Genomic DNA, 13,788 nt, shown 5'->3' on the forward strand with positions numbered 1-13,788 from the left:
CGGCGCCGGTTCGATCCCCGGCTGCTCCCCGGCCACCGGAGGAGGATCCCACATGGTGCGCAGACCTCTCCTGCCGCCCGCTGCTCCCCTTAGCAGTGTACTTCGGTCCTTCTGCCTGCTCTGCTCCCCACTCTGGCTCTGGTGAATTCTCTCACCCTCCCGCGCTTCTGACTGTACCCAGTGCATGTATAAACAAAACAAACAAACAAATATAATAAATAATAAATAAATAAAAAAGAATGCCTCTATAAAAAAATAAAAAATAAATAAAAAATAAATAAAATATGACATGTTCTCTTGCCTCTAGACCATCATACAAACCTCTCTATTTGCCTGGCTAATTCCTTTTTTTTTTTTTTAAGATTATTTATTTATTTATTTATTTGTACAAGCACTGCTGATCTTGTTAAAATATAAATCTGCAATATATAGTGAAGCTTGAGATTCTGCATTTCCAAACATACTCAAATTGGAAAAGTGACCCAAAAAAGTAACACAGGATGTTGTGGGGCCTCCCTGGTGGTGTGGGGGTTAAAGACAGCACTATGAAGCTTTCGCCAGCCACTACACTGCAGCAACCCATGTAGTCCAGCAGACCTCTCCTGACTCACCTACTGCTCTACTCAGCAATATATTTCAGTAGATCTGCTGGTTCTGCTCCCCACTCTGTCTCTAATGAATCCTCTCACCACCACCACCCCTCCCCGTACCTCTGGCTTAAACCCCAGTTCTTGTATGCATAAAGAAATAAATCTTTAAAAAAAAAGCAGAGTATTGCATAAACTAGGTGGCATGGTTGTACTGTACTTCTTGACTCTTAGAAACAGTATTTGCATACATAATGAATTAAATGTCAATTATTGGTTTATCCAAAAATTGTTCAATAACTATGTTGGGGGGGAAATACTAGAGTCAAGTTGTTACCTACCCTAGCAAGATGTCAACAGATAATGATTAAAATTAACAAATCAAAAAGTAGTAATATATAAGCATTTATATAGAAATATGTACCTAGTGAGGATGAATAGTTAAGAATATTTTTCTAAAGAGTATTGTCTGCAAAGAGTAAGCCAGAGAACTACTTTTTTTATTACATGCCACTCAGCATTACATATGTATATATTTAAACTGTGTGTAAGCCTTATTTTAATTCAATAAACATTAATGTTAAAATGTTAGCACATAAATTGGAGGATCTGCAAAGTTTTCAATGGCCAATAAGTAGAGAAATCTGTTTTAAAAGTCTGTCTGGAAGGGCCTCCCTGGTGGCTCAAGGGGTTAAGATGAAACTTATGAAGATGTCCACAGCAGCTGCGGCAGGAGTTCGATCCCTGGCCGGGGAGTTACCCACATGGTGCAGCAGACCTCTCCTGCCTCGGCTGCTGCTCCCCTCAGCAGTGTATTTCAGTCAGTCTGCCTGTTCTGTTCCCTGCTCTGTCTCTGGTGAATCCTCTCACCTCCCACACCTCTGGCCTGTACCCCAGTTCTTGTACACATAAATAATCTTTAAAAAAAAAATAATAAGGGGCTGTCTGGACTTTGGTGCTAGGAGTTATTTTTTTTTTTTTTTCGATCCCTTCCTCCCACTCTCTGGATCCCCCATGTACACGAAAGCAAAGAAAATCTTTTTTGGGGTAATGGGAGGCAGAAATGGAGGCAAGACAGGAATCCAGAGAGGCCTGTTCACGTAGGTGACTTCTCAGTCTTGTCTTCCAATGTCTTTTCAATAATATGCAGTCACAGAGTGAGAGTTTGTCATGCTTTCTTTACCAGACTGGACGCTCAAGTAGGGCGGGCCTCGTCTATTTCACTCACACTGTATCCCCAGCACAGAGCAGGATAAACGGAGAAATGAATGAGCGATCGTTCACTCAATGAATGCACGGATGCCAAGTGAATGCTGGGTCGCGAGAGTGTGGCACGAGGAAGGGGACACTGACAACAAACGCACTGAGAGAAAATTAGCCAGAAGATGACAAGCACCAGCTTCTGTCAGGGTCTCTGAAAAGACAAGACGGAGAGGGTGGAGCTGGACCTCTGACCTCGGGGACTGGAAGGAGGAGAGCACTGACAGACAGGCAGGCCTTGGGGGATGATGACAGCCGGGCGCGGGGGTTTAGACCCGAGCAGGCTGAATACCCTGGGTTCTGTGAGAAGGTGGAGGGGCGGGGGGGGGGGGGGAGTGGAGGGGGGGGAGAGCGGGGGGGGGAGCGGGGGGCAACATTACGCATGCGCACTCGGGGCCTCTCCTCCCCCCGCCCCTCTCAGGCGCGCGTGCGTGCGTGCGCGCGCACGAGGAACCGGAGCGGAAATGGCGCCACGGGGCCGCGCGTCCGGGCGGCGAGCGGAAGTGGGTGTGAGAGCGGAAGTGGCCGGCTAGAGCCGGGGGCTGGGCGGGGACCGGGCTGGTCGGTGAGACGGCAGCGGCGGCGGCGGCTCGGCAGGCGGGTTCAGGCTTCGGGGGCCAGGTCGGTCGGGCGGGCGGGTGTCTCCACAGCCAGTGCGTGCGCGGAGCCGCGCGCGCCTCCCCCTCCCCCACCCCGGCCCCTCTCCCCTTCTCCCCTCACCTCCTACCCCACCCAGCCCCCCTCGTCGGGGGCAGCCGGGCCGCTCCCTCCGTCCTTCCCTCCCTTACCCACCCTCACCCGCCCTTGTTTCTCCTTCCCCTGCCCGGGGCAGCCGCCGCCATGATCCTGCTGGAGGTGAACAACCGCATCATCGAGGAGACGCTCGCGCTCAAGTTCGAGAACGCGGCCGCGGGGTGAGCGCGCGCCCGGGGCCGGGGCGTCGCGGGGGAGGCAGAGTTGACCCTCGCCGGTCCCCGGGGGCGCCGGCGCCCCGGACGCGGAGGAGAGGCGCGGGGGGCCTGGCCGGGCGTGGAGGCTGCCCCGGCCCGTGGACGGGGGAGGCGGCTGGGCGCGGCGGGCGCGGGCGGGGACGCGTGGGGAGCGGCTCGCGGGAGGGCGCGGAAGCGGCGTGGACCGCGGCGCGTGCGGGGGCTGGGACCTGTGGGACGCGGGGGCAGCCGGGCCCGAACTCTCGCCGACGAGCCCGCTGCGCTCTGGAGCGGGCAGGGACCACTCTGCTCCGTAGTCCCCGTTTTTATGCTGAACCCGAGGGGAGCCCTTGGGTTGGAAGGAGTTTCCAGGGGTTCCTGGGCGTGGAGGGGGCAGAAGATGCAGGCCCAGATCACCACCAGCCTAGTCACTCCCCACCCCCATCTCCTCCTCCTCTCAAGGAGCTGGAGGGACGCCTGAAAGCAGACCCAGTCATGCCACCGGGAAAACGCGATCTCTCCGGTTTGCCTTCCCCGAACTCCTCTGAGAGACACACTGGCCATTTTCTTACGGATTTCTCAAGCAAAACTAATAGGCTCCCCACCCACACCCCCTCCTTATCTTTCTTCTGAGGTTCTGATGCGCCTGTCCCCACCCACTAGCCTTTATCGGGTTATCTTTTTAAATTCTTCTGCTGGACCCCTCATCTGTGATTGCTTGTGTGGTAATACTGGCACTGGTAAGCACTGAAAAGCCTCCAGAGTCTATAAAGTACTTAGATAACCTTTTTTTGCCACCGGCCTTTTGAAAGATGGAATAGGACGGTTTCAAGGCAGCCTTCTCTGTCAGAAACCGGAATGAGAAGACAGACAACCTCCTCCCCAAAGCTACTTTGCTTGTCTAATGTATTTAAAACATGAGGCAGGGAATTGGGTTTCAGCTTCTGATTTTTGGTGGCCTGTGGCCATTCCCCTTGCCTCATTTCCCCATCTGCAAGGATGGGGCTTCACATCTTGGTGTCACACTTGAGGAAGTAAGTGCAAACTGTTTCTAGTGAACTGGGAAATAGTAATAGGAAAGTGCTTGGAAATCCACGGATGGTAAAGATTGGTGGACGGGAAACTGGGTGGTCATAATGAACTTGTGACTTGGAGGCATTTAAAAAAATACTTCTAACCCACTGCCTAAGTTGAACGCCTTCTGTCTCCTATCTGAGGCTACAGATTTTATCTCTAACACAAAGCATAACTTTTCTTTAAGTAACTGGTATAGTGAGTGCAACTACTTCCTGCCAGGGGCTGTAGCTGCTTATATTTTAAGCTAACTTGTTTCTTGTCTTCAGCCTCCCTTACCAGTTCCTTTGCACTTTAAATATTCAAGCACATCATCTCAGAGTCTTATTTTGGGTGATTGCTTTGTACTTTTTTGAGCAGTATAGCACATAGGAGGAAGTTAAATTAACTTCTGCATTTTCACATCTGATCTGAAGTGCATTCTCAAGTCCAGACTAGCAAAGAATGAGACCTGGATAGTTATAAGCTGATCTGCAAGATAAATGCCTGTGTATTTTTTCAAGTAGAAACATGCCTTGTGTACGAGTATGGTCACATCTATTTGTGTATTAACAACTTGCGATTCCAAAATACAGCTTTTTGTTCAGAACTTCAACTCTTTTCCTTTTAGAAAATAACTTTAATAGGGCAACTAACCATTTCAGAGGAATTCAAGTAGGCTCTCAAATCTAGAAGACCCCATGCTTGTACTTCCACTGCACTTCTTACAAACTATATGTCCTAGCAATGTTGGAATATTGGGTCAGGGTGGTGATTTTGTCTTTTATCCTGGTCCATCTTCCCGTTGAGATGTGTCTTTAAATAAGTGGACTCAAACATACTCTGCTGAAGAGCACTTTGAAAATCTGTGAGAAGCAACCGTGACATATGCATAGGAGGTAGTGTTTTCCTGGGATTGCAAATGGAACACCCCACAGAAGCCTCCTTCTATGCCAAGTGTGTTTCCAGGCGCCACCAATAAATAAAGTGAGGCAGCAGTGAAGTAGTTAAGTATTTATCATGGTGTATGCCTAGGCTAGAAGTCAGCAAAGGATGACTAGTGTGATAATCATAACAACACCAGGCAGGAACAGAAAAGAGGGGCCTTTTTGAGAGACCTAAGGGGGACCCTTCTGAAAGAGATGTGTTAGGGTGGAAATCCGTTAAAGACATTAAAGAAAGGGAGTAGCTGTGATGAGAAACCCTGGAGATTTGAAAGGCTTTGCCAGTGCGGGAGTCTCCTGGGAGAGGTCAGCTCCACCCTGCTTTACACTTCTCCAGAGCAAACCAATTGGGGAAATTATGGTTCAGAGCAGCCTTTTCCAGAGTGAATCTTTTGATTTTGCCTGCAGAACCCAATATGATAGCCAGTGGCTATGTGTGGCTAGTTAATTTTAAATAACAATTAAAGTGAAGTTAAATTAAAATTATCTTCCTCCTTCGTGCTAGCTACTGTTCTGGTGCTCAGTCACACATATAGCTGGTAGCGGCTGTATTTGGACAGCGCAGATGTAGAACATTTCTATTATTGCAGAAAGTTCTATTGAACTATTCCATTTATACATTTTATACTGAAAATTTTAGCATGAGTTAGTCTTCAAAATAGTTCTGGGGCATATACTTCAGAGTATAGTTGCCATAATCTTCCTTTTGAGTTTGATCTTTTTTTAATGATGCCTCAGATTATCCTGCTGGACTTTTTTGCCTGTGACTTCTTACCAAACATGTAAACTTCCTTTGGATAAAGCAGTCTTAAATAATGATAATCTTTTCCTTTGGAGGCAGTTTTGACAAAACCTAAGATTCAGTCCAAACAAGTTGCTCTTTATTTTTTACTACTACACTCCTGGGAAAGTGACTGATTGTAATAATTAATATAGCCTCACAAAATGATAATTATTGGTAAATTGTCTTCCCAACAGCCTACAAACTAAGAATGTGACTGATTAAAATGCTACACATGGAGAAAAAAGAAAGGAGCTATACTCAACACTACAAATAACCTCATGTGCAAGTCTTGTCAACAACATTGCCTTTGCATTTAGGAATTCTCACCCAGATCCCCAATTAAAACAGAAGTAATCTGGCAGAGTTAATTCTTTTGTTACCATATACACACCAAGAACCTTTCCGGCCTCAGAAGCTAGGCCTGTAAACTTAGCTAGAGTCTAAGAGTTCAAAATTGAGGAAATACTGTCAGATGTGAATTGCTGTTGATTTTAAGTGCATGCTGACTCCTTGCCACAGCTGTGCATATTGTGGGGAACTGGGGTTCTGTGAGGAGGAGTGAAGCTCAGTAAGCAGGCAGCGCCAGCATGGTGGGCGAGGACTGTGGGAGGAGAAATTTGAGAAAGGAATAAATTAAATCTTGCTGATACCTTATTCTCTTTCCAAATATGCTGCAAGTGTCCTCAAGAGAGACAGACTGGTTACAGTGATTTGGAATTAGGACATTGTTTAAGCATGTAGAAGAAAAAGAATGTAGAGGCTGACTTGCTAAGATGATCTGGTTGGTTTTTTTGCAGGTCATTATTACACACTGCTCCCCTGTCTTCTGGCTTCCTTGGGACCACTTTAAGATTTGGAGCCCAGAGCTACACTCCATCAAACTGATGGCTCCTTAGAGGCAGGGTCTGTAATTTGGACCCACATCCTCACTGTATATATAGTCAGCACAGTAAAATGTCTTCTTGAAAGAATGGATAAGTTCTTAGTTTCTTTAGGAGCTTATCACTTTCCTACCATTGTGCAAATCAGCTTGTAGATCCTCTTCTCTGTATTTTGAGATATTAATGGAGGGCCACTCTGTAGGCTTTGCTCTAAAAGCGTGATGGAAACTTGTAGAGAACTCAGAGAGAAGTGATCAAAAAACCTTTATAGTGAAATAGCAGAACTCAGTAATTCCTCAATAATTCAGCTCATGAAAGAGCTAGAAACGAGGCCTAAATTTCAAGATTGAGGATTGGATGCATACAGGAGTAAAAACTCCAAAATCCTCAGTGAGAAAAGAGGATTAAACATTTTCCAGAGGTTCTTTGCTGACTGATTAGTGGCATTCTAGAAACTAGAAAAATAGAAAAAAATAATTTCTAAGGAGTGTTAAGAATAACTCTTGAAATGCATCTGAATGAAATGAATGTTTTAATGTCTCATGCAGTGTAGCCAGTAATCCTGAGGACTTACCCAGCTGCCTTGTTCTAGGATTTTAGACATTGCAGCAGCCTGGCACTGATGGGGGTCCTATTCCTGTGTGCTGCTGACTAGTTCCTGATTCTGGGAGTTACTCTAATTCCAAACCTCTCCTACCATGGCTTCAACGTCTGGTCTCTTGATTGCACCCAGAAGAAAAAGTAATTTATTGATCACCTGCTATGAACCAGGCACTTTGCTATAAGTTTTAATGTAATGTCATTTGACTTCAAAATGTACCTGTGTGGCAGATAGCAGTCTTCATTTACAGTTGAGAAAACTAGGGAATTGTGGAGGAAGTGGACATTTATTGACTACTGTATATTAAGCATTGTGCAGACACCCATTACTGGTCATTTCTGACCTCTCTGTTACACACATACTCGATGATATCTCTATGGCACATTGGGGTGAGTGGTCTAGGATAGAGATCGCACCACTGGGCAGCCCTGAGGGCTATGGGAACGATATCTTAGCATGTGTATAACTTAGACACAAGACACTGGTTGGGAAACTGCTGTACACATATCATCTCAGTTAGTCTTCACAACAGCCTTGTGAGGAAGGTATTTTTAATCTCCATTTTCTAGAACAGGAACCTGAGGTTCAGCAGTATTTGAGTAACATTGTCTGTGGTTACATAGCCAGTAAGTGAGAGAAGTTGAACAGTCAATTCTGAAGGGGTTGGCTTTTTCTGCTTTTAAACTCACCCCTTTGCATCTGAAACTTTAGCAGATGTTAGAACATTTATAAAATAACATTTATCTTTTTGGCCTGTTAAGTGGTACACTTTCCCCCATACTGGTATTCTTTCCTTCTAGCTCCATGATTTTAAACAACAGATTTGAGCCACAATCCTGGATGGTATTTCACACTCAGCGCAGTCTCCTTGTGGCACAGAGTTCTGGACCTCCCTGATGACTGATTGAGAAGTCTCCTTTGGCCTAATGCTCTTTTCAGCAGCCTGTGGTGCAACCATAAATAGTAAACTTAAATATTAATGGCAGTGATTTGACAAATACTCCAAGTCAAACAGCAAACCACTTAGTATAGATCTTAGGGACTTCTCCCAGTGGGGATCTATGCTCAGGGAACTTAAACGACCTAAGGAAATTCAAAATTGCAGAGTCATAATATTTACAGCTTGGGGCCCTAAGGTTATTTATTTACAATTAATTTTTTTCTGTCTGTTGATAAAATGGGTGAGAAACTCAGTCCTTTGTTGGCTAAGTTAAAGGTTAAAAAAATTACCCACCACCTACTAAGTGATGCAATGTGGACTTTTATAAACTTCTACTCTGTCTCCTTGGCACAACCAGCCTTCCCCAGGAAAATATGCTGTAGAGCTTCCTCCCACTGTACAGCCTCTTAGTAATTCATTTAAATGGACCCTCCATAAATATTTGTTCTTTTTCCTTTGCTCTTGTTTTCTAGAGGTGAGAAGTGGTTGTCAGCCACTAGCCTTGCTTTTGTCTCTTGGCTACAGTTTCAAATGAAAAATCAGAAACAATTTAAATTTTTATCTAATTCTTTCCATAACATTAAACACACCATGTTCTGTAAACCTATGTGCTGCTTCCATTCCTAAATAACCCCCCCCCCCAACAAGTACCTTTCCTAAATCACTTCTGGATAGCTTTGAAAAAGCAGGGTACAACTTCATCTGTGATTCGTTTAGGTTGATTTTTCAACAAGACTAACATGCTTTATAGAAGCCAGTTTCCTTGAAAGGTATTGTTTAGCCTCTGCAGCAGTCATAAACCACATTGTATTTTCTGTTACTTCTCAGCAACCCTGGAAGACTTGGTTCCTTTATAGGTGAGGAAGCAGACATAGTATAAAAGACACACACTTAATTGGGACAGCAAGTTAGGGTAGAATGAATTAAGAAATGTACATCTTGTTTGCTGGTCCATAAAAGAAAGTGAAGTCATTTGAGTTATATGTAGCTAGCTGATGAAACAGTAGAGTCTTCATATTTCTCCTACAGTTGGGTTCTGAGGAGTTGGAGGCTAATTGATCATTATCGTTTATAACTAAGATACATGTCATGCTTTCTAGGAAATAACTCAGCAGCATTTATCAAAGAGAAGCCCATGTACCAGACAAAGTTGGAATCCCACAGAAAATATTAGGTTGTCATTATCTTCGAGGATAAATTCTTTCATGCCTGTTCTCTTGTTTTATTTTTAATAGTTCTATGAAATAAGTAGAACCACTTGTGTTCTCCCATTTTATAGATGAGTAGGTGAAAAAATAAAGGCATACAAGTGTTACTTTTTCTGAAAAAGCATTCCTGATGAAAAAACTAAAGTTAGAAAATTGGAGTCTTGACAGTTCTCAGTGATGACACAGTAGTATATATCTGTTTTACACTTACTATGAAAGCACGGGAATTTCAAAACAAAAACAAGGCTAGAACTAGCCAAAGACTTCGAGGTGGGGAAATATGGTGAGTGCTTTGGTAACATAAAGGGAGAGGGGGAGGATGTGTAGGAACACTTGCAGACTGTCTTTGAAACAGAACTTTGTTTTGTTTTATGACCTGAAATCATCCTTTCATTTTAAAATAATTAAAAACACTGCACATTTTATGTAGCAGTTGTCCTACTGAGTGTCAGTACCTCCATCACTGTCAACCTGTGGCATTTTGTGGTTCATATTTACAAACATGTATATCATAGTTTTATGGAATCTAGACTTTAAGGTGAGCACCAACCACAGTGGAGGGGTGGCAGCAGCTGAAAGACAAAGCTGTCAGTCTGCTTCCCTTTTTGCTTCACCTTAACTGCATGAGAAAATGAGTTGTATACTCAGATTCATAGTAAGCATAAGATTTGCCTTTTTAAATATTTTTTTCACATATTTTTTTACATCATTTTTTTTTTATTTTTAAAAGGCAGATTTATTAGGAAAAGGGACAGAAAAATATACTTGCATAGACACAAGTGGGCAGGAAGAGCTGCCCCAGAGAGGACAGGTTTGCTGAGAGAGGCCTGCATGGTTGCAGGCAGGCAGCCTTGACAGGTCACAGGTAGGCAGGAAGACTGCTGCCCTGCAGAGGGAGTGAGTTGGTGAAAAGAGGCACCTGCATAGTCACAGGTGGGCAGTGGCATTATTGCCACATCATTGTTCATTTTTAAACAATATTTGCTCCCTCCACCGCCCCCCCCCACCCCCAGGTGTAGTCCCCATAGAATTTCCTTCACCAGTGCACCTCTACACTATCACCTCAGTCTCCTGTGCTCCTCCCTCCCTCGGTCCCTCTCCCTTCACCCCTCCTGCAGGATGTCCCTGGCTTATAATTGTCTGGTTTTGTTTTGTTGTGTTTTGCATTGTTATTATTTTTCCCCTGATGTCTTATTTGGTTCCCCTATATCCCTCCTATAAGTGAAACCATCTGTAAACATAAGATTTGAACAGAATGGTCTGATCGTAAACAAAGCTCAGGAATCTTTGCAAGTCCTCTTGAATGTAAGCAGTACTATAGCTTTTTTAACTAAGAACTTTTATTCTATATTGTTTTGCAGAAACAAACCAGAAGCAGTAGAAGTAACATTTGCAGGTAAGTATCTTAATAAATTCAACACTGTTAAGAGAAGCATAATATAAAAAATTTAAAACAATATTGTTCCTAAAATAAGCCTTTATATTTTGGGAACTCTCCTTAGATGATCAAGTTTCTCTGAGGTCTTTATTTTAAGTGATTGATTTGGTGAATTACGTAAAGTTATGTGTTTGATAGTTTTAAGACATTTGGGTTTAATAGAAATGCAAAAACTGAATTTATTTAAGTAACTGGCCAGGGAATACTTACTATTCCAAGAACAAATCTACCAGTCGGTATATCATTATCTTAAAGTAGTCCTCATCATAGTTTGCATAGCACTAGAGTATTGGGGAAACATGAAAGTGCTAGAGGTCTGTTAACAAGTCGAGGATGTTAATGATTTCTGTTTCCTATGAAGAATTAGGTGTTGATACTATTCACTTACTATGTTACTGCCCTCTGTAAAATGAGGATGCTTGGTGATCTTCGGAGCATTTTTTGCAGCTCTGAAGTGCTGTGACTTGGAGGCCAGCATCTTCCCCACCCCTACCTTCTAACAAGCAGTCCTGGCTTCCAGGTGATTGCACTCGCTTCTAGTTTCAGGAACTGGGAGAGTTGGTCCTCTGGACTGCAAGAGGCTAGAAACCAGAGAGAGAGATCTGTAGATTAGTAGGAGCATAAGAGATAGGCTAAATTCATTGTGTGGGCCTTGTTTAGAGCTTAATTCAAATGTATTAAGTATTTTTAGAAGTATCTTTTTTTGGGACAGAGTATTTGAACTCTTGACTGAATGACTGATACTGTTTAAATTTTTTTTGGCATGACAATGGTACTATAGTTAGGTCTTCTATTAAGTCGTCTTCAGGAGATACATTCTGAAATATTTATGGTTGAAATAATGGGATGTCTGGGGTTGACTTTGGAATTAGCCATTGGGAAAGGGTCACCTAAATGAAAGATTGACAATGTGTTGATAATTGTTAAAGCCACATTTTGGGAACGGGTTCATGACACCTTCTTCCTACCTCAATATATGTTTAAGCTGCCTCACAGTGAAAATTTTAAAAAAATCTTTGTGATTAAGGTAAGAATGACATTGTAATTTTAGCAGAGATAGGTACTCTCCGACTTTGTCCCAGTGTTTCTGCTGACTTTCCACATGGATATAAAATAAATGTTATTTCACTTGTATACTGTCTTATAAAGGGGGCTTCCTTGTGGCCTGCAGAAGGTAGACAGGCACTTTGAGATGCTATTTTCCATTCCTGCATTAAGCCTTTTTGCTTGCTTGATTCACAGATTTTGATGGGGTCCTCTATCATATTTCAAATCCTAATGGAGACAAAACAAAAGTGATGGTCAGTATTTCTTTGAAATTCTACAAAGAACTTCAAGCACATGGTGCTGATGAGGTAAGTTGCACATCATTTTCTTGGGGACTTTTGTTTCCTCCTCCTCTTTTTTTGTCAGCTTGATAGAGACCCATGGTGCTGCACTGCACATGCACACAGGCACTCGCCTCTCCGGAGCAGTTTGCTCACTTAAGCAGGCGCTCTTGACTCCATTTCCCATAATGACATAAAGAAGGGTGTTTCTCAGAAAAGTCTTTGGCTCTTTGCTGACTTACTTTTTACTCTGAAGAAAGAAAGATATTTCCTAACCAATTAAAACAAAAACAAAACCACTTTAGTTCTCAAAAAGTACCCCAAGGGATACTTTCCCTGACCAATACAGCAGTAGTTACAGCAGGAATGAGATGGGTTATGTTCTGTTTCTATAACATTGCCAAACAGGTATGTAACTTGTGGCCTGTTTGAAGTTTTTAATTTTAGTTTCTCATTCTGGAAATTTAGGCACAAATCTCCCCTTTAGATTTTCTTAATTTGATGTTGTTTAGAGTTGGACTCTCTAATGCTCTCTTCTTCCTTATGACTACCTTAGGAGAAATAAAAAATTCTTGATGGCCATGCCTAATTCACTGACTTCTTTCGATAGCTAAAGTAGCAGGTTTGGTTCCTGTTGAACTATATTTGCTCTGGGGAGAACCATTTATGGAAGAAAGAAAATGCAATTATACCAGTGTGCGCACGTTGTGGTTGGGTCTCAAAGCAGGAAGTATGACTCAGTTCCTGAATCAGTTTTCAAATATCTTTTAGTTCTAGCAAACTAGGTTCTCCTTAATCGGGTGAATGAAGATAGAGCCATTTCTATTTTCTTTCTGGTTAAGAGTCATAGCTTTTGAAGCTGTTTAAAAATCCTTATAATTAAAAAGCATTTGCAAAAGAATATATCAAAATCTCAATAAATTTTTAGTAAAAAAAAAAAAACAAAAACAAATTGATGTTAACCAGACAGAATATCTGCATACAGCAATAATAATCGTTGAAGGGAAAGAAAGTGTTAAGCTTTCTTAAATCTCTTTCCAGAATGTACTTTCCTTACAATGAACTCCAGAACACATTGCTATTCTTATAGCTACCACAAGGGTCAATGAACCAACCCCACCCACTCAAGTGGGTGGAGTAACATTTACAGTGTTGGAGCAGAGTGCACAGTAAATGGCTCCCTGGGCTGGTTAAACAGTGACCAGCCAGGTCTTAACCACAGGAAGCTCGATACTTTGTCACAGGCAGTTTTTCAAGCCAGAAAGCCTCTGCTGTTAGGGTGGGAGGTTCTGTGGTGGTGAATTATAGGTTGCCTCTATTCGACTCCTGGTGTCAGGTTGGAGAGGGGGCGCACATTAAAAAGTCAATCATGGTTAAAAGTGCAGGTGAAATAAACAGGGATGCGTTGGCTGCTTTTGCCATGGGTGAGTGAAGGACATGAATACGACACAAAGTTATCTCAGAATTTATAAGTCAGGTACTGTTATTTCTTCCACTTCTGACTAACCCTTCCTCCAGTTATCACTAGTATACACAGTACACAATTGTAGCTCAGCGGTATCATGCTGGTTAAAATTCTTACGTGGTGTGGGTGTGACTTTCTCTCCCATAACTCCTTAGAAGAAGTGGTGTAAGTAACCTCTGAAGGTCACATCTTTCTTTGCCACCAAAAAACTCAGTGACCTGGAAACGCTCACTTCGGTTCCTCTTCTATAAAAGCTAGTTCACAGTGACTATATGGTCACCAAATAGGACCTTTACGTGGCATTACTTTTGCCTTTGCATGAACAAGGTGATGACTGATTCATGCTTGAAGGGCCACTCTCTCATCCAAG

The 13,788-nt window shown here is 43.1% G+C and overlaps 1 protein-coding gene across 1 annotated transcript in view; it reads left to right on the forward strand.

Moving 5' to 3' along the window:
- Window positions 1-2,687: 2,687 nt before the first annotated feature.
- ARPC2 (actin related protein 2/3 complex subunit 2) overlaps window positions 2,688-13,788 on the forward strand; it is a gene marked incomplete at both ends in the record, with an annotated part of 28,987 nt that continues 17,886 nt past the window's right edge. The window contains 3 exons of the mRNA XM_084236146.1: window positions 2,688-2,761; window positions 10,549-10,583; window positions 11,868-11,980. Coding sequence (XP_084092272.1) covers window positions 2,688-2,761; window positions 10,549-10,583; window positions 11,868-11,980 — 222 coding nt within the window. The remainder of the gene's footprint in view (window positions 2,762-10,548; window positions 10,584-11,867; window positions 11,981-13,788) is intronic.

This window comes from Talpa europaea (genome assembly GCF_964194135.1).
Source record: "Talpa europaea genome assembly, chromosome: 1".
Taxonomy (NCBI): Eukaryota; Metazoa; Chordata; class Mammalia; order Eulipotyphla; family Talpidae; genus Talpa; species Talpa europaea.